Source organism: Crinia signifera, chromosome 12 (genome assembly GCF_055691185.1).
Source record: "Crinia signifera chromosome 12, ASM5569118v1, whole genome shotgun sequence".
In the NCBI taxonomy this organism is placed as follows: Eukaryota; Metazoa; Chordata; class Amphibia; order Anura; family Myobatrachidae; genus Crinia; species Crinia signifera.
In genome coordinates this window covers 74,481,795-74,507,598 of record NC_139228.1, presented here as the reverse complement: position 1 = coordinate 74,507,598, position 25,804 = coordinate 74,481,795, and the positions used below count along the sequence as shown (strand labels likewise).

At 42.9% G+C, this 25,804-nt stretch overlaps 1 protein-coding gene across 2 annotated transcripts in view; it reads right to left on the bottom strand.

Moving 5' to 3' along the window:
• Window positions 1-25,804, bottom strand: part of MDGA2 (MAM domain containing glycosylphosphatidylinositol anchor 2) — a 580,635-nt gene that overhangs the window by 146,068 nt on the left and 408,763 nt on the right. For both annotated transcript variants that reach the window (XM_083166414.1, XM_083166413.1), the window contains exon 7: window positions 16,856-17,185. In XM_083166414.1, the coding sequence (XP_083022540.1) occupies window positions 16,856-17,185 (330 nt within the window). The remainder of the gene's footprint in view (window positions 1-16,855; window positions 17,186-25,804) is intronic.

The following is a 25,804-nucleotide window of genomic DNA, read 5'->3' as shown; positions in this document are numbered from 1 at the left end:
GTATGAAAATGAGGTCACGGCTAATTAGCATAAGCCGTGCCCTCATTTGCATATGCCCCCCCCCCCCCCCCCTTTCAGGCGCTCGAGGTATGACTAATATAACAATATCGGCGAATTGTAAAAGCCACTGAGTTTGGAGGCCGTGTGGGATGCCAGCCAAATTTAATATTTTTTTTTCAAAGGGGCAGTCATTGACTAGGCATGTGTTTACCTTGTACATGATTGCCCTTTTAAAAAATCTCCAAGTTCTGCTGGATTCCCACACGGTTGCCGTACTTTGAGGCTGTAATACAGTTTGTGTAACAAAGCAAGCAATACCAGGGCTTAACCACAAATCTATCTACAGTATCTATCTATCTATCTATCTATCTATCTATCTATCTATCTATCTATCTATCTATCTATCTATCTATCTATCTATACAGTGTTTAAATACACAGCATGTCATCGATGGTAGATTTTCAATAGCTGTGATAAGTGGTGACAACATTTCTTTTAAGCTGGCCGTACTAGCACAAATTTTTGTCGGAGAGGGACCATACAGATCCCTCCCCGCAGTCTGCGCTGGTGTCTGATAAGCTTGAAGGCAGCAAAAATTGAAAATCAGGCTTCTGTGGCTGCCCACAACAACATAGGATGTATGTCTCAACTGGTATGTCTTAAGGCCCCCTTACACTATGCGATTTGGGCCCCATTTAACCTGATTCCTGCGGGTCAGACCAAGAAATCATGTGAAATCAACCCAAATAGCATTTATGTGACATCAGTTCTGCTGCATGATCCCGATGGCAGGGGTAACCTTCCTGGGCAACTCAAGGGGGATTGGATGCGATTACTCAGAGGGTAGAAGTTGCATAGTGTATGGGGGCCTTTAGGCATGAGCCTAGTTCGCCACAACATATGACAATTTCACAGCACAGCATGGTGTGAAAATGACATCCCGAATTGGACAACTTCAGGACAGGACACACCCCAGTAACGGATGGACAAGATATTGGGCCACATTCGGTAATGCAAAACGACAAACCAACTATGTTCCTATGCAAGAGGAGCAAATACTGTACATTCATATTGTTTCCGTGCAGGGTAAATACTCTCTGCTTTTGCATGTAGCCAACAGATACGGTCATACCGCTTTATTTTTACACTGCTATTTAGATTTCAGTTAGAACACTGCCAATCTAATGCTCTCTGCACCTGTTACATCTGCCCCACCTGTGGAACAGCATGGTTTTGCCAATTTTTGTACTTTTTGCTTTGCTAACATAGCTGAATGCGGCCAGTTATCTCGATGCTCCACATCGCTCTGCAACACTCAATGGAGTTTATTCTGGTTCATTCACAAAGGCAAATTCACTCTCTAATGGACAAAACCATGTGCACTGCAGGTGGGGCAGATGTAATATGTGCAGGGAGAGATACATTTGGGTGGTGTTTGTGCTTCAAACTGATATGTATATTGCAGTGTAAAAATAAAGCAGCCAGTATTTATCCTGCACAGAAACAAAATAATACCCATATCCAATTATCTCTGCATAACTTACATCAGCCCCACCTGCAGTGCACATGGTTTTGTCTATTAGAGAGTGAACCGGAATAACCCCCTATATCTTTGTACACATAAAAGCTACAAGTTGTACATCGCCGTATAACCAGAACCACTACGGCTGCAGAATACATAGACTATGGTCCTTACTCTGGTTCACTCACAAATTCCTTTTCAAATGGACAAAACCATTCTGCACTGCAGGTGGGGCAGATGTAACATGTGCAGAGAGAGTTAGATTTGGGTGGGGTTTGTGCTGCAAACTGATATGTGTATTGGAGTGTAAAAATAAAGCAGCCAGTATTTAACCTGCACAGAAACAATAAAACACCCATATACAACTCTTTCTGCACAAGTTACATCTGCCCCACCTGCAGTGCAAGTGGTTTTGTCCATTTGAGAAGGAACTTGCCTTTGCGAGTGAACCAGAATAAGGGCCTATATCCGTTTCTCCGGTGGTGCTTTTAGCTTTGCTTTCTGATCGTTGTTTTTATTCCGTGTCTACGGATCTTTTAATAGAAAAACGGCCAAATAGAGCATGCAAAATGGGCATAAGATGTCTGCTGGGGAGACTATCAAAGATTCATGACTGTCTTTCAGCAATTGCTATTATGTGCAGGTAGCTAATATAATGCCACCAGCTGCAGTACAGAGCTACAGTACATCGCTACCAACATAAGATTCACACCAAGGGAAAATAAATATGTAGGAGGAAAACAATCTGCTGCACGTTTCCCTATGGAAACATTGAGAAAGAATGCGAGGTTCTATTGAAGATGGCATGTTGCTATGGAAAACCAATCAGAATCTACTTATTTTTTCAACCCCTTCTAGAATATAATAGCTTGAATCTGATTGGTTTCCCATAGCAACATCCCATCTACAATAGAACTCCCATCTTAACGTGCCTAATAAACGATGTGGCTTCTCTCTTCGGAGAAGTCTCATACAATCCCCCTCCTGCCGCCAAGGGGGAGTCCGACATGGTGCAGCACGTAGGGTCTCAATGTATAATCCAATACGCAAGGGACCGCGCATTGATTGGATGTCAGAATTATCTGATTTGGAACCAATCTTGGCCCAGTTTGTCAGAATCGGCAGAAATCAGGTCCTCCAAAGCGGACAAGTGTTTGTGGGCCTTAAGTCAATAACAAACCATATATGTGCATTCAATAACAATTATAATTTTATTGGGGGTAATTCTGTAGCTATTGTTATGGGATGCGGAATGTACCGATTATGCAGTGGCAGGCTCCTTTTGAGAAAATGTACAGTAGGTGTGTTGCCACTTTTGCGGCAAGGGAAGAGGCCAGGGATTTCCATCATTGGATGGAGATTGGTACTTGTGTAATATCTGGGCGCCCGATTTTTTATTGCATGCCTTAACTTAAGGCATGCGATCAGATGCGATGGGACCCGATTTTTTTCATCGGGTCCGAAAAATCGGTCGCATTGCATCGCATGCGACCAAATCGCATGCGATGCGATCGACCCGATTTTTACATAGGATCCAATGTTAGATGGTCCCTGAGACCTAATTTTACATTGGGTCCAATGTTAAATGCCTCCCAGACCCCATTTTTAATTGTATACCCACCCTGATGGGTAATTAGTATGTTAAATGCCCCCCCCATTGTTAATGCCACACCACGATCAACGCCAACCCGAAGCGTGGCGAGCGGCGGCGGTACGCGTCCTCCGATCTTTTCATACCCCCACTATCCAATACGAGCATGGCAGGCACAGCGAGCCCCGCGTGGGGACACGGAATACATGTTAAGTAATCCGCATCCCCTCGCAGGACTCGCTGCGCTCGCCATGCTTCGTGCTCGTATTCCGCGGCCGCTCGCCACACTTCGGGCTCGGTGGCTCGCTGCGCTCGCCACACTATAGAAGATCAACTCCGCACCGACGTGGATAGTGGGGGCATGAAAAGGTCGGTGGACACGTACCACCACCCCTATCGGGCTCGCTGCGCTCACCACGCTTCAGGTTGGCGTTGATCGTGGCATTAACAATGGGGGGCATTTGACATAGTAATTACCCATAAGAGTTGCCCGTAAAGGGGCCACTATTGTGACCACTTCTGTGCAACAGACGACAAATCCCCTGAGTTGCCGCTGGCTGGTGGAGAGGCGCTCCATCTGACAGGGACGCACGAGCTTCTCACACGCTTGCATGTCCCTCCCAGTCACTCGGCGGTGGAGAGCAAAATCCCTGCCCGTCTTCGTATCAGGGAGATGGACAGGGTAGGGGAGGGGCAGCTACGGGGGAGTAGCAGGGTGGCGGTGGAGGGCGTCGGCAGGCTCTGTCAGAACAGGGCACTCAAACCCACTTCTGTCGGTTGGCGCAGGATGGCGGATGCCGATTCTATCGCCAGGAGCAGCGCCGCCGGGAGCTGCTCCATCTGCAGGCTTCTATTCGACCGCTCTTTTCTCATCTATCCGCTGCATTTGTACCAGCCCCATTATTGAAGCAAGAGTTGTGCGTGCAGGATCCCTTGGTGAGCAGCATTTATTATTTCATGACGTTTGCACTAATTACATACATTACATAGGCGTAAAATAAAAAAAGTTGCCCAAATCATAATACAATTTTTATCACCAATTAACAATTAATTAATATTACTCATTTTATATGATCATCAAAAAATATTGCTCTCTTAATAAAATTCAATAATTATTCGCCTTATATTAATAAAATAATAAAAACATTTCATCAGAAGAGAATCATCAATGTTATGTGCATCATTATTTAATACAATGAATTGCCCCTTTTTTTGTCTTAATAAAATTAAACAATTTTCCACCCCTTAATTATATTAATAAAATAATATTTCCCCCATAAGACAATTATGAATGTTAGTTGCCTCATTATTTAGTACATTGTGATTTCTTCTCATTGAGTAGATAGCCCAAGCAGATGCTTTTTGAACTCTCTCACCAATGAGAAGCCCCTCATTTTTATTGTTGGTGGTTTCCAGCAGTTTAAGGGACAAAACCACTGATACTCCACCCACCCCCTTCCCATCCAGACGGTTGTCCCAAAGTCTAGGTGCCCCTGGTAAAGATGTGCACAGACCCCCATATTTTTGTTTTGGTTCAAACCCAGCATTTATTAGATTTGGGTTTGCAAAACTTCACCAAATTGTTTTGGGTTTGGTTTTGGGACAGGGTTTCTTCAAAAATCAATAAAAACAATTCTAAAATCATGTAACATGAACTGCTTTTATTCCTATTAACATTAATAACATTAATTTTTTAGGCAGCAAAATGGTACCTGAAATCGCACCGGAGGGATTTACACTCAATCCAAAAACCTTTGATTGTTTTTTTGAATTCTGAGTCCCTCCAGATTAAGTACTTCCAATGTCTTCCAATGAGGGCACTCAGACATTGGAAGTACTCCATCTGGATTAATACACATGGTTCTACTCCTATTTTTTGAACCTTGGCATCTAAAAAACTTTTCTGTTTTTTTTGCTGGATAACTATCTAATTTTCAATTGGTAAAGAAATTTAATAAAAAAGTGACAATGTAAAAACTATCTTCATTAAATTCTCCTGCCCTACGTTTGACGTAGTGGTATCGGCTCCCCTGATGAAGTCAATATTGACGAAACGCGTTGGGTCTTTTGCCATCTTGAAATAAACCTACAAAGGAAGCCATGTCTGATTTGTGTATTTAATGTTTTAAATACATTTTATATCAAACATTTATTGTGTAATTTCACATAAAATAGGTGGCGATCTTCTAGCGCATCATCAATGACATATAACATTTAAATAAAACCATCTGACTACTTTGAATCAATGTGGAACTTTCCCTATGTACAATATACTATTTTATAACACTGGTTAGTGGGGTCTCTTTTGAATGCAGGTACAGAATAATTTTTGGACTAATTGAATATATTAACAATGTAAAGACAATTCTGGAATAAATCTTACAGTATATTCCACCATAGCAAGGTCTGTCTATGTGCTGACACCAGTACAATTTCTTATGAACCTTTCCTGTTCCTCTTATTTTGCATAGAATGTCATTGACATTAGGAAGTAAAATGTCTGCTATGGGAAATAATCAGACACATCAGTGGGAACTTTAAAATTAAGTATTCCTGGAAGAAGTAGATTGAAATGTTACCGTATATACTCTATGGGTAGTTTTGAAGCAGTAATGAGTTAGAGTCTGTTCAATATATACAGGGATCCCTTAACGCTTTCTCTGCTGCACACCGCTCTTTGGAATGCTTTATTTTAGAGTGCACGGCCATCAGTGGATACATACAATTTAGAAGGTGGGAAAATCTTGGGCAGTAGGGAGGACATGAATGGATATGACATAAGGTGTGACGAGGCAAAGTAAAAGAGAAAAAGAGAGGTCATGGAAGTAGGGTCATGGAGATAGGGTCATCGAGGCAGGGTCATGGAGGTAGGGTCATAGAAGTAGGGTCATAGGATAGGGTCATGGAAGTAGGGTCACGGAGGTAGGGTCATGGAGGTAGGGTCATGAAGGTAGGGTCATGGAGGTAGGGTCATGGAAGTAGAAAGGCAATAGTGAAGTCTAGAGGTCATGGAGAGCCTGATTGGGGCACAACTTCTAGACCAATATCGCACTGGCAGAGTAGGTCCTGGGTTACACCATACCTCACAACTGTCCCGATACAGTCCCGCTATTTGGAGACCATCCCACTGTCCCTCCCGTGGGTGGAAGTGTCCTTCGGGCGGGGGGAGGGAGGGGGATTCTGGGGGGATCTGGAGATCACTGCTGCTCTGTTCTACAGACCAGAGGTGATCGCTGAAGAGTTTCTTTGCGCCTGCTCATGGCATCTCTTCAGTTCTGGGAGGAGGAAGGATGGGCAGGAAGGGAGCCAGGGGCTGCCAAGCTGCTAGAGGAGTGTTGACCACGCCCCTGAAAATGCCAAAAATGACGGTTGTTGCGCTAATTCATGCCCCTTTCTTGAAACCACGTCCACACATTCAGTAGCCCTGCCCATTTTGGGACCGAGTGCGCCTCCGGAGCGGCAGTTCCTGATTTTAGATGTTCACATGTTGGGAGGTATGGTTGCACACAGACTGCGCACACTGGAAAAATCATTCGATGGCGATTGAGTTACAAATGGATATGCAGCTAATTACTGGTCTGCCAACCCTGGCCCCATTGCTGCCCATCTGCCACCCAGTAATGCCCATTCTACCAGAAGGAAGCCACAGAGTTGTGTATGGCTTACGATCGTTGCAGCTAGCTGCTCTAAGGTATTTTTGTCAGCTGCAACTCTTGCGCATTTTGTTAATAATGCAAGGTGTGTGTGACTCTGAACCAGGACCCGCCGCTGTATGTGTGACATATTTTATGCAGTCACTACTACATAGCGGCATTACGGTGGTTGATGTGCTCTGTTTCCATCCTAGCCCCCCTCCACCCTCTGCAGCCTTAGCATTCTCCTTCTGGGCACACTTGAATGAGCTGGAAAGATGATTGAGAATCCCATACAAATATATTTAAAGCCATGATTAAATGTTGACTGCAAACATGGCAATGTGAATATGAATCATGCTTCCTGGGTTTAAGGCACTGAAAGGTCTCATGGTACACTTTAAGTCTCATATGATGGATTGGATCTTAGCGCCCATAAAATAAAAACGAGCCAGGAAAAGTAAATTCTACACAAATCAGTTAACTATATAGAGGGGGAGTAAGAATTGTATGTAATTTCCATTACTCTATGGGCCCGATTCAGACCTGCTCACTAGGCTGCTTACATTCGTAGCCTAGCGTGCAGGTTAACGCCGCCCCAGTGAACGCACGCCCCCGCCACCTGAATCACCTATACATCCGCATCGAATGATTTTTCCTCTTTCCGCTGTCCATAGTAGAAAAGTAGCCCAGGACTAACTTTTCAGCTGGACGGTCTTCTGCGAATTGGGGGCGGGCACTGACATCATGTGACATGAACTGCCCGGCCCGAGCAGGCAGGGGAACGCCTGCCTTCCCTGGGGTCCGCCCAGCATTTCTATGGGCTCGCCCATCGTTTTTTTGTGGAAACGCCTATAAAACGCCAGGGGGGCCCACCCCGGATCGCCCCCTGCCTGTCAATCATGCAGCCAGCACCCCCCAGCCAATAAAAAGTTTGCTCACTGCGGGTGTCTGGACATGCGCATTATCACCTATGAGCATGCGCAGTCCTCGGCCATCGGAGAAGGGTTTGCATCGGCCCCCATTTGCTATCCATATGATGGGCTCATGTAAAAGGGGCTGTGTTTGTCGGAGGTGCGGGTTCCCGGCCAATCTCGGACGTATTTTTAAAGTGGTAATCATTTCCGAGGCGTGGTTCTGATCCGGCATCCTACACCTCCAGCAAACTCCGACCGCATTACATAAGCCCTACATTTGTAATCGAAACCCAGTCATAGAGGCTTGAGGTCATGAGGTCAACAGTGTCTAGGACGACAGCCAATAGTTTGACAACTATTGGATAACGAGGCAGTAGATCAACACATGAAAAAGTTCAACGTGCATCAGGTTGACATGGTCAAAAGGTCGGCACCAGCAAAATGTTGACATGGAAAAGGTCGATATGGAAAAAGGTCAACATTAGTTTTTCATGTTTATTTTTTATTAAAAGCGACTCGTATATAATTTACCATCCCAGTGGGCATAGAGGGACAATATAATAGTGTGCCGAGCGCAGCCAGGCATTGTGCATGAAGCATGGTGAGCTAAACGTGGCTACGAGTGGAAGCGGTATAGTGTCCATGTTGACAGACACAAAAAAACTCATGTCGACCTTTTCCAGTGTCACCTTTTCCATGTCTTTATTTTGCTTGTGTCGACCTTTTGACCTTGTCACTCTAATGCATTTTGACCTTTACCATGTATAGACACCTTCTACCTGTTGACTGACGGTGGTCATCCTACTGACTGTCGACCTTACTCTTGTCGACATAATGATCCACACCCATAGTAGAAAAGATAAATTAGAAACACTTGCCACAGATGCTGATACGGAACAGGAAAATAGGCATTTACATGGGCCCAGGGACAGTGTAAGGCTGCGCAGCACCCTAGGCAAAATATCTCCCCCTTCCCCTCCCCACCAACTAGTAACTATTTTCCTGTCCCTTAAGTGAAAGTGTTAGTTCCACAGGGATTTCTTCCGCATGGCCACCCTTACTTTTGTGATAGGCAAATTCGGCTGCGCCCCCCCAAATCCCAGCACCCTAGGCAGCTGCCTTTTGGAAGAAACGGCCTGCATGGGCCCCTAGGTCACACTGCACACTCTGGAGGTCTTAGATGGCTCACAAAGCTGCAAAATTTGCAGCTTTGCGAGTCAACCAGAATGACCTCCTCTGTCTCCATTGTTGCATTTAAGTTCCACCTGTTGAACTGTTTTGCCGGCCCCCAGCATCACAATTACAGTGATAAGTTTACAAATAAGGAACTGGCACCATAATTCTGAAGTCATTTTATTTATCCAGTAGATATATTGCGCAAGACTGACTTTAAACAAGTCTCTTTTGTGGAACTACAAGTCCCAAGCTAACCGTGCTTTCTACAAACAAACTTGTATTCCTGCTGTCTCCCTGATTATCCTGCACTCAGGTCCATCTGTTGGACCGTCTGCTTCTCCTCAACGCAAGCGGACTCCTGGATCCACAGTTATTGACATCTACAAAAATGAAATCGATTGCTCCCTAGGGCATGTATCAGTTTAACCGTGAGTGCCGACGCTGCTCTGAGAGATCCTCAAAATATCCACTAAAAATGGCAGCGCCGTTCACAGTGACTGTTCTTTTAGTATAAATAAATACAAACGGGTTAATAATAAAAATAATCGGAAAAGGTCCCAAACCACAACCTGCGGCTCTAATCACCGCAATCTCACAGCATATGTTCACAGTGCAAGGCACATACAGATGGAGCGGTTACGCTCTCTCCGTCTCCTTCTGCCCGAATCGACCCTAGGCCACGACTCTACGCGTTTCATCACACGAACTCTCTAGTTCCGCCACTGGCTTAAGAGTCTCCTTGGACACAGCAATGGTGACATAGGTGCCGCCGCGCTCCAAGCTCACAGCAGAGACACAAACCCCGAAAATTGCCACACCGCACCTGCATTTTTTGCAACTACTCCCCGTTAACATCCCTAAATGGTCATTACTGTCTATCACTTCTCCAGGAAATCCTCATTGCGAGCGGAATTGCTGCGGCACTTTGCGCACGTACAGTATGCCCAACGCGTTCGCAGCACATGCGCAGTCTGACAACAATCGGTTTGTGGAGTTGAACATCGTCTTTGCTTCCATATGTAAGCCTTATGTCTGAAAAATTCCAGTCCATTGCAGACCTAGAAATGCATTGCATAAACACCTATCATTTCCTAAACCTACTTCACACCGGGGATTCGTAGAATTGCTGTAAAATTACGGTAGTTCTAAGCCACTTTCCAATACAAATGTGGCTTTTGTAAGACGCCTTTTTCATTTTAGATTAACTTGTATTTCGGATTTAGTGGTCTTTTAAGTTGAGTAATTGTATTTGTCTGTACGAAAAATGCTAGAGGAACACAACAGCGCTCTCACTTTGAATATTTCCAATTATCCTGTTGCCAGCTGCCATTCTAAACAGTACATTTGATGTTGTCACAAATCAATCATATGCTAGGAGATATTGAATATTCCAGTGTCTGGCCAGTTTCTCATCATCTAAAAGTGATGTCAAACAATTGTCAGTTGTCTTCCATCTTTGCTGAGAAGCCGGCAGTATTTCAACCTACCAAGAACCAATCATATTCCCATGTTCTGTCAAGCTTTCAATCATTGCTATAGAGAAGACAAGTTCAAATGCATGTAGATGAGGGCTTAGGAAAACTCTAACGAGAACGAAAACTCAAAGAGAGCAGTCATGAAGGTGGAACGTGAATCTTTGTCTGACAACGTCTCTCCTTTGCCGAAAATTGCATCTTACAGTCCAAATCTTAGACTGAAAACAGTAATTTTCGACACTTTTGTCTTCGTACGCTGTGTTCTCTTTTGGCACAAGGCACTCTGCTACGTGCTGACACTAATCTGATGTATTGCAGGAAATGGCATAAAGATATGACCGCAAAGTCAACAGCCGAAGTGGTTGTGTATGGAGTAATTACATGTAATACTTGCTCGTTGACGGCATCTTAAATTTACCGTGTTCATAGGAAGCCAAAAAATTGTTATCTTCTTACAAATTGGAGGATGCAATATAAATTTTCTCTCTTTCTGGGTAAACGCAAGTGCGATCATTTTAGACAGGCCTTGCTTTCACATTAAATGGTCCCGTTAACCTGCATAAAACTCTCAGGGCACTATAACTATTATACGCAATGTTTTTTGGCTGATGCAAACAGCCGGTATCACGATTAATGACTGATGGTATTCAATTAGCAGCTGTTGTTATCAGCCCGAAATGGACCTGCAATCAGGTGAAAATACACGGGATCAGGAATAAGTCCCTGATCCCATGTATTTTGACTGTCCGGCGGCTGTATATCGGGATTAGGCATAGTGGGGCAGATGTATTATGCTTTAACAAGAGATAAATCCAAGGGTGATAAGGAGAGATAAACATCCAGCCAATCACCTGCCAACTGCCATGTTACATGCTGTGTTCGAAACAAGTCAGTAAGGAGCTGATTGGCTGGACGTTTATCTCTCATCACCCTTGCATTTATCTCTTGTTAAGGCTTAATACATCTGCCCTAATACCTGATAACAGCGGGTAATGGCATACCTCCCAACATTTTTTACTTTGAATCATGACGCTGACGCGGCTTAGCCATGCGCACCCAAAAAGGGGCATGACCTATTTCATAGGGGTGTGGCCTTGTGGGATGCCATTTTCCATCACTACGCCACCTCTGCCTCTCTGAATAGATGCTGTGTGCATGCGCACAGCATCTATTCCCAGCCGGGCACTCCCAAATACAACCCCCCCCCCCTGCAGGACACTGCTGGCCCTGGGACGGTCCTGTGTAAAGTGGGACAGTTGGGGGAGGTATGTAACGGGGCTAAGGAACACCACCATTGGGGCTAATAGGATAGCGTCCACCGAACCTCTTAACGGTGGTAAAGTACCGTTTCTATAGAATAGCACCCTCAGTAGTACTATATCATATCTCTCAGTATGCAGCTAGCTGTGTAACCATTCTTTTAGCATGCTTGTGAAGCTGCGTGACAGTGATTGCATGATGAGATGCGCTGAGTTTCTTGTCATCTGAAATATAAGCGCATGTTGAACACCATACATTAAAGTGTAAGATTGTCCGTCCAGTGAAACACAGAGTAAGATTGCAGCTACAGTGTGTAATCAAAATTGAATTTTCTATGGTGCTCAATTTACACATTTTCTGGCGTTACTTTGTACCTGATTCATGTTTGTAAGTAAAGCAAAGAAAAATAAAATCAAGCACCTGGGCAAAACCATGCTTCACTGCAGGTGGGGCAGATGTCACAAGTCCTGAGGAGGAGAGGCTACTGTAGGTATTATTTGTGAAATGTCTATGGGGTAGATGTTTGAAGTAGTGAGAAGAGTGTTGGATTCAGCTAGTGGAGAGGTTGCCCATGGCTCACTTCCCCACACTGCTTCAAACATCTATTTATTTAGATTAAGTCAATATAAATAGAGATTCATCAGTGGAATACAATTAATTATCATCATCCTATAGTAGGTGTTAGGATGGTTCCAGAACACAGCAGAATGGTTGCCAGTGGCAGCCATCATTAAGATTTCTGACATTAGAATGTCAGTAACATTTTTATCTGTCTGTAATAGAATAAAACACAATTTGGGGGAAGGGTTAGCATCGCTACCTGCTACTGGCGGCACAAATGATAATGACTGAGACCAAGGAACTATCCAGGTGCAATTTGCTTGTTCTCTGCATGATCTTATGGGCTTGCTATGGGTGCTCTGGGTTCTGCAGATACAGGTTGAGTATCCCTTATCCGAAATGCTCGGGACCACGAGCATTCCAAATAAGGGATTTTTCCGGTTTTTGGAATATTTTTTTACATATTTACCTGTCCCCTGGTGGGTCCCCGATGGTCCCTCGGCGTCCATGGAGTCCTCCGGCTTCCATGGCAGGCCTTCAGCTTCATCTACGGCATCTCCAGTGGTCCCAGGAGTGCATTGCGCGAGTTCCCAGGTGCGCCGGTGACGTCACCGGCGCGCCTGGGAACTCGCACAATGCACTCCTGGGACTGCTGGAGATGCCGGAGATTAAGCTGAAGGCCTGCCGTGTACGCCGGGGGACTAGGTAAGTATAAAAAAAGGGTCGGGGGGAAGAAAAAAAAAATTCTAACTATTCCCAAAAAACTTTTTTTCTACAACCCACCCTCCCCTCTTCTGCCTCAGTATCAGAATGAGCTGCAGAGCACAACTCTTATATCTGTCACCATCAGAGGTTCCCAAACACGGTTCTTAAGACCTCACACCCGTCCAGGTTTTAAGTATATCCATGCTTGGCCACAAATAACTTAATTAGAACCTAAGTCAATTTGATTGAATCATCTGTGCTGAGCTATTAATACATCTATAATATGGACTGTATGGGTGCCTTGAGGACCATGTTTGAGAACCTCTGGTTATCACAAGGAGATAGAGCACTTCCATGTACCCAATAAACACCTTTAGAGTAGACCTTCGGAAGACACCAATCCCATCTCATCCTGGTGGAGGCCATCCAGGTGTTGCATATAGCGAGGGACAGGAACATATGGTTTATGTACTGTAACAAAGGGGTGCAGGCACATCAAAGGGATTCAGGTTATAGGCATGGGATTATTGGAGAGAAAGGTTATTAATGCAAGGTCATATGCAGGGCAGTAGAGAGCCTGGCCAGGCCCAGGTACTTAAAGGGGGTATGGCCTAAATGTAGGAGGCTTGGCTATACAGCCTTAGACTGCAACACAACAAAACCTAACACTTTATACACCCATGTCTTTGGTTGAAAAGAACTGCTGCCTGATATAGGGCCTCTGAATTAGACCTGGGTCTGCGTAATTAGATACTCCTCTATCTTTTGGCACCACTGGTCATATTTGGGGGCTTCAGTGGCGTAGAGATGATTCATGTGCTTCGAGACTGGGATGCATGAACTTAATGGTTGGATGGTAAGGTGGGGGTGGTGACATAAATTAGAGGCATCATGGATGTAGAGTTGAGATGTATATGAGTAGGTGTTGGATCATGATGGGGTTACAGGTATGAGCAGATGGAGTCATGCTGATTAATACAGGAGTGTAGAGACATTAGTGCAAATGGGATGGATATTATGGTAAATTTTGGGATTAAAAGACATAAAGAGGCTTTTAGGGGTTTAAGTGATGCTTCATTGTGTGATGCTCCAATGAATCTGCTGAGCTGTTCCCCAAATATAGCTTTGTGTTATACCCCGGGACAATAATTTAGTCTAATATTATAAAGACAGGGCTGAAAAGCACATAGGGGTGCTACAAATAAAAAGCTTCAATTTTCAAAAATTTGCAAGACGCATGTACAAACTAATGAATCCATGTAACCAGAAGGTGGGAAGCCCATTTTATAGACCATGGCCACTGTTCAGACTGACCGACTCCTAGCAGGAAGCACTGTCCAAGGCTATTGGTAAAGTAGCCTAACTGTAGAAGAAGGCAGATGTAATGGGCCGGATGTAACAAGCATCGGCTGTACATCCCGCCCGCCCATCGCGCCAATGCTCACCACATATGTGCTAACATATGCGGTGAACAACACAAAGGGGCAGCTCACCCGATAAGAGCCGTTGTTTGTGATCACTGCTGCTGCCTGGACTTCCACGTTTCTGATGGGGAAGTCCAACTGTGCATGCACAGAGAAGCTGGGCAGCCGCGGGGCATTCTGGAAGGGATCCATGTTGGATCCCTCACACAGCAGTGCTGCGAAGAGAAGCCCATAGGATTCTGTGATGTTACACCAGCTAGAGCTGGCATACCCCCCACAGTGAAGCCCTGCCAGGAGGGGCTTTAGTGCATTTCAAAATGTGGTATCAACCCAGAAAATGGGGTTTTCACTGCATTTTTTGTTTAGTACATCCCGCCCATTAAGCTTGGTGAAGTGATAAAGTTGCTGGTGATAATGTAGCAGCCAATCAGCTCCTAACTGTTATTTTTCAAACCCAGCCAGTAACATGTTAGTTAAGAGCTGATTGGCTGGTGCGTTATCACCATCCACTTTATCACTTCATCTGGCCGGAGCATTATCACCTTCCCATTTATCACTTCACCAGGCTTAATACATCTACCCCTATGTTTGAAAATATAATAATAAAAAAAATCACATCTTACAGAAGATGTAAGTATGAGTGGGGGCACCGACAGGTGAGCTGGACCCGGTAAAATGGAGAGGGTAAGGCCACCAGGTGAGGCCTCCAGAAGGGGGGCGTGCTGCTGCAACTGTCTCTCTCCCCAGCTCAGCAAACAGCACTGAGAAATGTGTGCTGAGCTGGGGAAAGAGGCTGCGCTGCGGCGGTGCTTGTGCTATTAAAATTGGGAGCGCAGAGTAATGTACAATAAAATAGCGAGGCATTTGCTGGATACCAAGCGAAAGAGTGCTTAAGGCTGAGTAAGTCAATGGATCACATATTGATTTATAGCTCAAATAACCTGTTATATTTCCTTTCCAGCATCTAATGGCTAACATAACTAACAACGTGTATAGAGCATTAATGGTAGAAAGCCAGAATGCAAAAATCACTTTGTAACTGAGCGAAGCAATCGCCGTCTCTGATGGGATGTGTGTCTTTAATTTGATACTACTGATTGAACTCTGTTTCACAGTTACAGAAAAAGCTGTATAAATATCCCTCTAGCAATGCGATCTTTAATGAAAACCCAGATATGATTTACAAGAAGCAGTTCTCGTGTCAAAATAATGCTGAAGTAATAGCTTCCACATCCAGAGGAATAGAAAATAAATAAGATGGCAAATTTTTATCTTCTAAGTCTCAGTTGATGCGATTTAAAGGACAGTGAGACCTCAACTATAAGTTAAACAGTAAACCTTGTGTGTCTGTGTATGCATGTACTGTATATATATATATATATATATATATATATATATATATACACAGTATATATATATATATATATATATATATATATATATATATATATATATATATATAAAGATGCGAAGAAAGGGCACTCAGGGACTTGTTACCGGTGAAAAGTGGACTGATTTATTCAGTCAATAAACGCCTACGTTTCGGGGTCTCCCCCTTCGTCAGGACAAGTTAAAGGTGTAGTTCTTACTTCACGATGCAAAAGGCAAAGGATTACGGTTATATCATATCACTGGCAGGTAGATGTAGCCTTCAAAAAGTGGAGAGTCCCAGTACACCAGCATTACCAAAATCATAAAAAAGTCACTAAAAAAAAACTTTACAAAACATATTTCATTGCAAAATACAATAATAATATTATAGGAAAAAAATATTTTGTGTGCATACAGTATATCAGGGGTGGGGAACCTCGGCCCCCGTAGCTGGTCTGAGTGGCCCTCCCACCTGCCCCGCGGCTTTGCCAGGAGTCAAGTCCAAGGGAATTCTCGCTTGAGATCGGTATTTCTCGCGAGATTCCTCTTAATCAACAGCAGCCGGAGACTGTCAGTCCTATTCAGCGGCAGCCGGCGGAGCGTGGGACAGCTGCAGAAGGACAATTTGTAAGAGAAATTTTTACATATGGCCCCCGAAGGATTTTTTCCCTATGCAAATGGCCCTTGGCACAAAAAAGGTTTCCCGCCCCTGCAGTATATACTGTGAAAAATTTTTTTCTAAATCAAGTGCTGCTCATCTGAGGTTCTTTATTTCTAAGCAATGTAATGTGTCCTCCTCATATCCTTAATACGGGTTGATCTATTTTCCAAGTCATCCATAAAATATAAGTAACACACCCTAGTGTCAATCTGTGATACTTGTGAAGTGTGCACAAACTTTTCACCAATATCACCATGTACATAAAACACATAACCATGTGAAAAACTGTGTACCGCAAATCCTAATGCAAGGAAGACATAATGAATGGTCTTGTATTAAAATAGCTTTGTTTATACAGTCAATCATTCAGATGTTGTTTAATGCACAGTACCATATTTTTGTGATAGCCTGTTGAGTATCCCTAGTCACTGATTAACAACAAGAACAAGTGTGTCACCTGCATTTACAGTTTTACAGTATCTTGTATGTCAACTTTTCCAATCAGCTGGTAAAAAAAATTTCCATTGTCGTTGGCAATAGTTACTATGGAATCTGCCTACCTGTGCTGCTGGATATGTTGACATCGTTGCTGATGTCTGGAACTCCTCCCCCTTTAAGAGAAGCAACACAAGTGTATGTCCCAAAGTCCGTAAATTTCAAGTCAATTATATCCAAGTTTGTGGAGCCTGGAGAGACATCGGGGTCTGTCTGAGTAATGACCATTCGTTCAGAACTCCGCAACGGCCTCCCATTTTTAAACCAACTGAACGTAAGCTCTTCTGAAGGAACGGCTTCCACTTGGCAGGATATTTTCACCTCTCTCCCAATCTGGATGTTGTCATCCTTGTGGTAGGGATCTGGAGTTATCCAATAACGACCTTTTTTTAAAGCTAAAAAAGAAGAATAACAACAATTAAACTAATATCCTTCTCTGTTAGCCTAAATAAAGATTTTATATTGACCTATCTAAAAACATAAATCTGTAAACAATTGGAACCCACCAGATATTTGATGCTAAAATAAAGGCTAAAATGTGATTGGTGTTATAAGGGTGACCATACACAGGACTGACTTGTCTGAAGGACAAGTTGAACCCAATATCCCTTGAACTCCCCCAACAGCTCCCCAGGAAGCATTCCATACAATCAGGTGCATGATGTGTAATTTTTGCATACAATTTATCGCACGAGATTTCTCGTTTGTAAAAAGGACTCCCGAGGAGCTGCTGGGGGGAGTCCAAGACCACCTACTAATCCTCCCCCCACTGCTAGCAGCCAGAGAGGCTAGCAGAGAACAGGCTGCTGTAGCAGCATAAGATTTCAAAAATCCAATTTAAATCAATGGGTGGCCGCTGACAGGCTGAGCAAGCTCTCTCAGCCAATCAACCACCACCTATTGATACTAAATGGGAGTTTTGAACTTTCCTGCCCACCCGCTGCTACCGCAGCCTGTTCTCAGCTCTATCAGCCAATCAGTGGATGCCCATTGATTTCAATGGGAGTTTTGAAACCTCGTTTCGCACCGCCGATACAGTGTCCTGTTCTCCGCCGGCTTCTCTCTCTATCTGCTAGCTGCAGTGGTAGAGGGGATCTCGTAGGAGCACAGCGCTTTTAATGCTGCTTCCTGTCAGACTGACAAGACAGGAACAGCAGCCAGCAGCAGAGGATGCAGAACGGAGAAAGAGCCTCTCCTGCTTGGTTCTGCACCACTGGCACACACCTATATACGGCACTGATTGGATGCAGTACATCCCGGGTGCTAAAAACCACCTGCAATGTGCCTCTGATGGTCCAATTCCAATTTATCTTATGTGCTGCGCATACGATCTCCAGGTTTTGATCTGATACGCAAGGGAACACCCATCAGATCCAACCTGGATCAAACATCTCTGATTTGACCAGTTTTCATCCGATACAGTACATCGGACTGATTCGTCAGAATTGGATGAAAACAGGCCAGAACAGACCTGTGTATGGGCACCTTAAGGTTAATAGCCCAAATGTGCATAATGCACTAAAGTATAACATTAGAACCAATAATATCATATCCCCATAGCCTTTACATTTTTAATTCCATAGTTGCAGCAGCGGCTTAAATAAATACTTTGGAATCATTTAGGAAATGTGCTCAGTAAATGCTGACCTGGCGTATTACTTAATGTAATTGCTCCTATGGTGTTCATACTGTAAGGGGATGTATTGCTGTACTTTTGTTTTGTTTTTTGTAAACATTTCACATTTTAATAACCATTATTAAAAATAACAGTTTCTTTTCTTGCCAAATGCAAATAGAATTTTTAGATTCTACTGAAGTGCACAAGCTCAGTATTCACTTGCATAATTTATTAATTCCAATGTTTAATAAGCAGGCTTGCAACGTTGCTTGATTAAAGCCAGACTGGTGCTTATTTGAAAATAATACACAATCCATACAATTTAATTGTCTTTAACTTTTAATTAAAGGACAAACAGCTTTCAAATTCTAACTGTAGCAGAGGAACACAAGGGATAACTTTTTAGGGTGTTGTATATACAGTAGCATCAGTTTTGCTATCTGTATATTTACTGAAACTGGAAACCACAGGTAACCCCAGTATAGCAATATGTTAACATTGAATGGCCATCAATGTTTGTTCTATTAAAGGAATATAAACACCATATTTACTAAGGGCCCGTTTCAAACTGCTGCAAAGGCATATGGGTAATTAGGTTGACCCTATTTAGGTCAACATGCATTGGGTTGGCCAATAAGGGTCGACAGGGCTTAATTCGACATCTGAAATAGGATGCCAATGCCAAGATTCCAATTACCGACATTACCGCCAGTTGGAATCCCAGCACACAGGGTCTATTTGGCCTTGTCGGGGTCCATGACCTACATAGAGGGGGTGGTGGGTGGTGAGTGCAGCAAGCCTGCAAGGGGCCGCATTGCACTCCCCCCACTGCTGGCATTCCGTCCGGCGGGATCCCGACTGTCGGGAAATCATACTGAACCCCTTGTAGCCTTGGGCTTTATAGAACAGCAAACCAAATCCTAACAAGCCATGTTTTCGGGATTTCTGTTCTGTTCTTGGGCTTACTTTAAGTATTAAGTAGCATGGATGCGCCAATGATGCAACCAAACTGATTCAGGCACTGAATGATTTAAATAAAAATTGTTAAATGTTCAAGAAATAAGGAGGATTTTTTAAAGTATAAATGAACTCGAAATGCTTTTATTTAATTTAATTTAGATTTCTGTTTGAACACCCCCCCACCTAAACGTAATCTGTGCACGGTACATATACTCCACCCATACTTCCCAACATTGGCCCTTATTCAGATTCGAGCGGTACGGCCCGCGTGCGGCCGTACCGCCGATGTTTTCCGTCTGCACATGCGCAGAGGTCAATCTGCGCATGTGCAGGCGAATTCGCCGCACATAAATTTACTACGCCGCAAAGGGGGCGTATAGGGGAGTGAGGGGCTTCATGCCCTCATTTCCCTATGTATACGCCCCGCGTTTCATGGGCGTTCCCATGCAAACGCGGGGCGTACGCATGCTAATGAGGGCATGACGCAACTCATGGGGGCGGAAAGCTGACGTTGCCGGATGTCAGCTTTCAGCCCCCATACAAGCTACCACACGGACGATTGTCCGTGTGGTCTCAGCTTGCGGGAGCTGCCGCGGCGTGCGGACCTGCCTTCGATGGTCGACGACCATCGAATGCAGGGGGCAGCTCCCACCATGGTGGAGGCGTAGCCTCCACCATTTTTATGCGGATCGCCAGCCGTTCGTGTACGGACGGCCGTGGCGATCCGTAGGGTGGGCGGGGATTCGTCTGGTGCGGTCGGAGCCGCATATGCGGCTCGACCGCACCAACCAGAATAAGGGCCATTGTCTGCTTCGAATCAGGACCTGCCATATTGGATGTGCCATTGGTCCAAAATGAAGGTGGAGCCACATGATGGAAGGCGTGGCCTTGTGTGGAGGGTGTGGCCTAACACTACGACCCTTCATTGTCATCACATTGGGATGGGGGGGGTGCCCAGCGATCCCCGAGCACCCCTGTAACCAGGACAGTCGGAGGTATGCCCACTTGCAATGTATTGACCATTTGCATGATTTTTTTCTTTGCTGACAAAGATGTTCTAGGTCCATATTTTGGACATTATTTCTTGGTTTAGAATGACTTCATGGGTTTGGGTTTTTCATTTTTTTACTGGAAGAGAAGGGGGGGGGGGCTATACTATTGAAATTAAATTAGTTTTCAATACAACCATATCTCTACTGGAGTTAAAAATTCAAGAACATTTTCCCAGCTGAGACTAGAACCTAAAAATAGAATGTGATTATATTAATTCTGTCTCTTGTACAAAAATATGCCATTTTTTTTTTCTTATTACTTCATTTGATATAAACATTTATATTCAGAAGAGAAGAATTGGAATGATATTGATGAAAACACTGGTGTTACTATCTGTCTATACATGAGCTGCACAGCAAATGTTGTAATAGTTTGAATTCATTTCCATTCCATTCTGGAAGAGAATTCATCATCTGCGCACATACTCATGTCTCAGTCATTGTAATATGCACTGACCAGTCTCGGGTGAAATTGAGAACACGCTACAGTTTTCCCTTTCCCCGGTCTGCTCATATTCAGATGCATGTAACCAGTGAAGTGTGACATTGTATTTTATCAACACATAACACGTGCGCCGTACACCTCTTTGAAAATACATTTATTTAGAAGCAGCAGCTTCGATAAAAAAAATAATAAGTATGAGCGGATGTCTCCGGTGTTTGAACTGTAGTGTTGCAGACTCTTAGAATAAACTACTTCCTTATTTTATATGGCACTGCCAACCCCTCTGTCAATATACATCACGGGAGACACACAAAGCAAATAGAGATTAACTATGTCTGATGAAAGGACATTATAATCGGAGGAGGTATGTCATGGGTACAAAATCACTTAAACCTTAAAGAAGACGTAGACGTAGATTTGGCAGAAAATCTAATAGCTAATTTGCTGGATGCAATATGATTATTATTTTCAAGACTTTGGTGGTAAAGAAAGGATGGACAGAATCAGTCAATCTGTAATGTCCAAATACAGCCAACAACAAGCATTGCCTGCAGATAACGCCCAGAGTGAACAAACACAGCCATAAAACTTCTATAAGAAACAAATGGTATCCACTCACCTTCTACTTTGACTACTCACACGTTTGGGTCATGATACAGCCAACTACCTGTCAATGACACCTTTATTGAAGGTAGCGAACCTCAACTAAGCAAATTCACCCAGACTGTTGACCTGTCATGCTTTCCCGCCACAGAAGGGCCAACACAAAACTGCAACCAAAACTTAAAGGGAAGAGAGGGTTGTAAGCCTGGAACAAAAAGGTTTTGGAATACCTCTCTCGCCCCTTAAATAAGCATTCTCTAAAGCCACATCCCTGCACTGCTCTAGGCTACTGCGCCAATGATCACGTCTCCTGCCAGCCCCCATCCCTGAGGTTTAAAATACCTATTTTTATTATGTAATTATTTGGTTTCTAACGATATCTGGAGCCTAATATTCTAAAAGACTATAATAGTATAAAAATATTAACTCATGTAATATATAATATAAATAATCTTTACAGTGTATATTTTAGTTCCATATATAATTATATGGGGCACAAGGAGAAGGAGACTGGTAAGAAAAGAAGGAGACAACAGGACTGGGATGATAAAATATGATTAAGGAGACGAGTACAAAGAGATGGGAATGTATAGATGGACAGAAGGAAATGTGGAGGAGGTGATGAGACAAAGTTGTGGGGACAAGGAGATGGTAACACGGAGATTGAGATGAAGAAATGTACATTGTGGTGACAATGGATGAGGAGCAAGCAATGAGTAAATGGGTGCAAGGAGATGGGAAGAGTAGATGATGTCAAGCAGATGTAGAAAAAGAGAGTTACACAGAGATTGAGACGAGAAGTTTAGAAGGAGATTGGGAGGAGGAAATGTGGAGAAGATGGGAAGAAGATGGGATAAGGAGATATGGTTAAGAAGATGAGGACAAATATGTAATTGAAAGGAAATTGATATAAGGAAATGTGGTTAGGTTATGACACTGTAGGAGGGAGATGATGGAGATGAGGACAGGATGAAATTTTCAAGGATACTGGGGGTTACGGAAATGTAAGTTATGAAATGGGAATAAGTAGATGAGAGGACAATTATATTACAAAGAGATTGATATCTGAAAATGTGTTTTGTGGTCTATATAAAATTGACCAGAATAGAACCAACCCCCCCTCCCAAAAAAAATCCCAACAGTTACTCTATTCAAAATAGATAATTTACTAAGTGTTAATATTTTTTGTTCCATTCAGCTTTTCAATGGTACTTTCTATTTGAAGTTCTATTATAAGTTCTAAATGTGTTCTGTTCACCTTAATAGATCCAAAAATTAACTCACCCACAAACACCTTTATTCCTGGGCTAAATTGCATATTCATGTTATTTTTAATTCAATTATGTGCATTTATGCAGCCAGAGCATCCCACAAGCTTTTTTTCCCATAAATGAATTCCGTTGTGTTGCGATTTCAGACAATTCCCTTGAATTAGACTCAAATAGAACTGTTTCCGATGCTTCTACTAAAAATCTAGATTTTTTTTGTGGTCAATTTTGGGTTCTATTGAGGTTCTATTTTCAAATCAACTGTTCTTAAATAAGTTAACAAGAGTACTGTATGAAAGTTGTCCAGAAGCAATTAAACATCAGTAATTTGAGGAAGATGCTTTTAATGAGCACAAACAACATTAAATATTGTATAACTTTACAAATGGAGAATGGGAGTGATTTAGGAAAAAAGCAATTCGGCCATGTTCCGATGTTTGAGGACTGTGCATGTTCAATTATGTCACTCACCAAGGCATTCTCAAGGGTAGGGGAGGGGGCGCGCAGGTGGCAGCATCAGGAGAATGCTTAGCGTTTTAAGGGCGTCCCCGTGAAAACACTGGCCATTCCCATGGGCAGCCCGTTGCCTACACAAGGGGGGTTGCGGCTGACATCACATGATGTCAGCCGCCCACCGCGTCTTCGGCCAGGTCTTCGTAAATAAAGTCATCCTAGACTGCATTTTATTTGCAAACGGGGGGAAAAAATCATTAGATGTTCGTCGGTTTTCCCGCCATACACTCGCATATGAATGAATGTCTAAGCATACACATCCATTCGCATGTCACCGAGGGAATTCCTCAGCAGGGGTGCGGGCATTCGGCCAGCTGGTGGGTGGCGTTAAGCCGCTTGCAAAGCAAAGAACATCCGCTGCTTAGTGAGCGATACTGAATCCTGAATCGGGCCCATTGTCCCTTGTCATACAACAGAAAAATAGTGTGTCTATAATTACATAAATTAACACATACTGTATACAATCCCAAATGCATGAGAGCCGTAGTGGTTTGCACTTGCCCAACATCCATGACTAACCCCGTACTTCCCTTAAATGGTTACCTGATTTTATTCTACAGTAAAAACCCATTTAACACTTTGAGTGCTAACGATGCGATGAAAGATCCTCAATATATCCACTAAAATGTTCAGCGCCGCTCACAGCGACTGTTCTATTAGTATAAATAAATACAAATACGACAACCAAGTCAATTCCTTGAAGTTTAGTTAAATATTGCACCCAAGAAAGGAACAGTCCGGCATTTTTAAATGGATATATTGAGGATCTGTCACAGCAATGTTGGAACTCAAAGGGTTAAGATTGATGCTTATGAAAAAAAAATGTAATCCCATTAAACGGTGTTTGTTTTGGAAAGTTTTTGAACGCTCCAGTAATTTATTCCGATTGCGACGCCAAACAGAATGGAGACCATTGACCCGCTTGTACATTTAACCTTCATGGGCATTTTTATTTAACTAAAAATATCTTCATTTATTTTAGTACAAAGATGAAACTCTAAGAGATTGTAAATGAAAATGAAATGAAAGCTGTTAATATGAGCAGATCATCACAAAATGCAGGGCGCTAAATGACTAGACCACAATACTTTGATCCTGTGATATGTATGTAAGACAGTCAGACCCAGGGCCTATATGAAAGAAGTGTGTGGCTTGTGAACATCTCTATAATTACATCTTTGAAGTTGGAATGACACGGACATGTGTTAAAACTAGATAAATGTGTCTACAAAGCTTTCCGGCAGTCCTTCGTTTGCAAGGAGAAATCGAGGTTTCAGTCAGTCATTCTAAATCTAGTACTATAATAAATATCTATTTTAGCTAAGACCACTAAAAAAATAAGTCTACATGACAATAATTATTGCTTGATTATGTTTAATCCTTTTAATAATGTTAATTGTCCCATCTATTAGCATCTGGGATGGATTGACAATTAATTCAAAGGGGTTGGAAAAGATCCCCAATGATGCCACCTGTGGCTGTGAGAATGTAGAAGGTGGCACACCTGTGGTAGGGATAGAGGGTGGCATGCTAGTGTCAGATGTTCAGTTCAGAAATCCAAATCAACACAATTTTCTGGAACTGAACCAAACCAAATTTAATCTTTTTGGATTTTGGGTTTTTACTATACTAAGATAAATGTTTTTAGCTGTTCTTTCTATATTTATTAGCTATTATCACATTCTTTGTGGATTTTAAGCTATACTTGCCTACTCTCCCAGAATGGCACGGGTGGTTCCCAAAAAACAAGTGGCAATCCCTGCCCCCCCCCCCCCCCACTTCCTGAGAAAGTGATCAAGTCTCCCACATCTGGCTCCCCCCCCCCGCACCATCCTTTATGCCACTCAGGTAAAATCGCACCCCCCCCCCCCCCGGAGGCAATTAGGTAGCTATGTTTTAAGCCAAACCGAAATCTGAATCAAAATCAAAACACTTGAGGGTGATTTTTCCAAAAGCTAAAACCACAACACAATGATAAATAATGTAGTAAATTTTCTTGTATTAACCGGAAAATTGAATTTCACTTTAACTTTATTTTGTGTTACCCTTGATGTTGATGTTCATACTGTATATTATATCTTATGTGGACAAACTTATATAATTTGTCTAAAATTATATTAGTTTTTCCACTTGACCATCAGATATAATATATGAATATCAAGGGTAACACAACATAAAAAGTTAAACTGAAATTTAGTTTTCCGGTAAATACAAGAAAACTGACTACATAATTCATCATGGGTAACGCAAAATAAAAAGTTAAACTTTTTGTTTCTGAAATTCATTTTTATGGATAATACAAGAAAGCCAAAGAACATATGTTTGTTATTTTCCACACAATGTTGACAAAAGTCTCCTGATACCGAGAAGATCTCTAATAAGCCAGCCTTTGCTTACGAGACACTTACCCGTAGACACCGTGCACAGTAACAAGTGCTCATTTGCCATTCTGTAATATAAACTTTTAGGATTAATGAGGCATAGGATGCTGAGTACCTTATGGCCTTCGATGTTGGATTACCAGATGGTAACTAAGCCCCCGGAGTGTCCTTTTG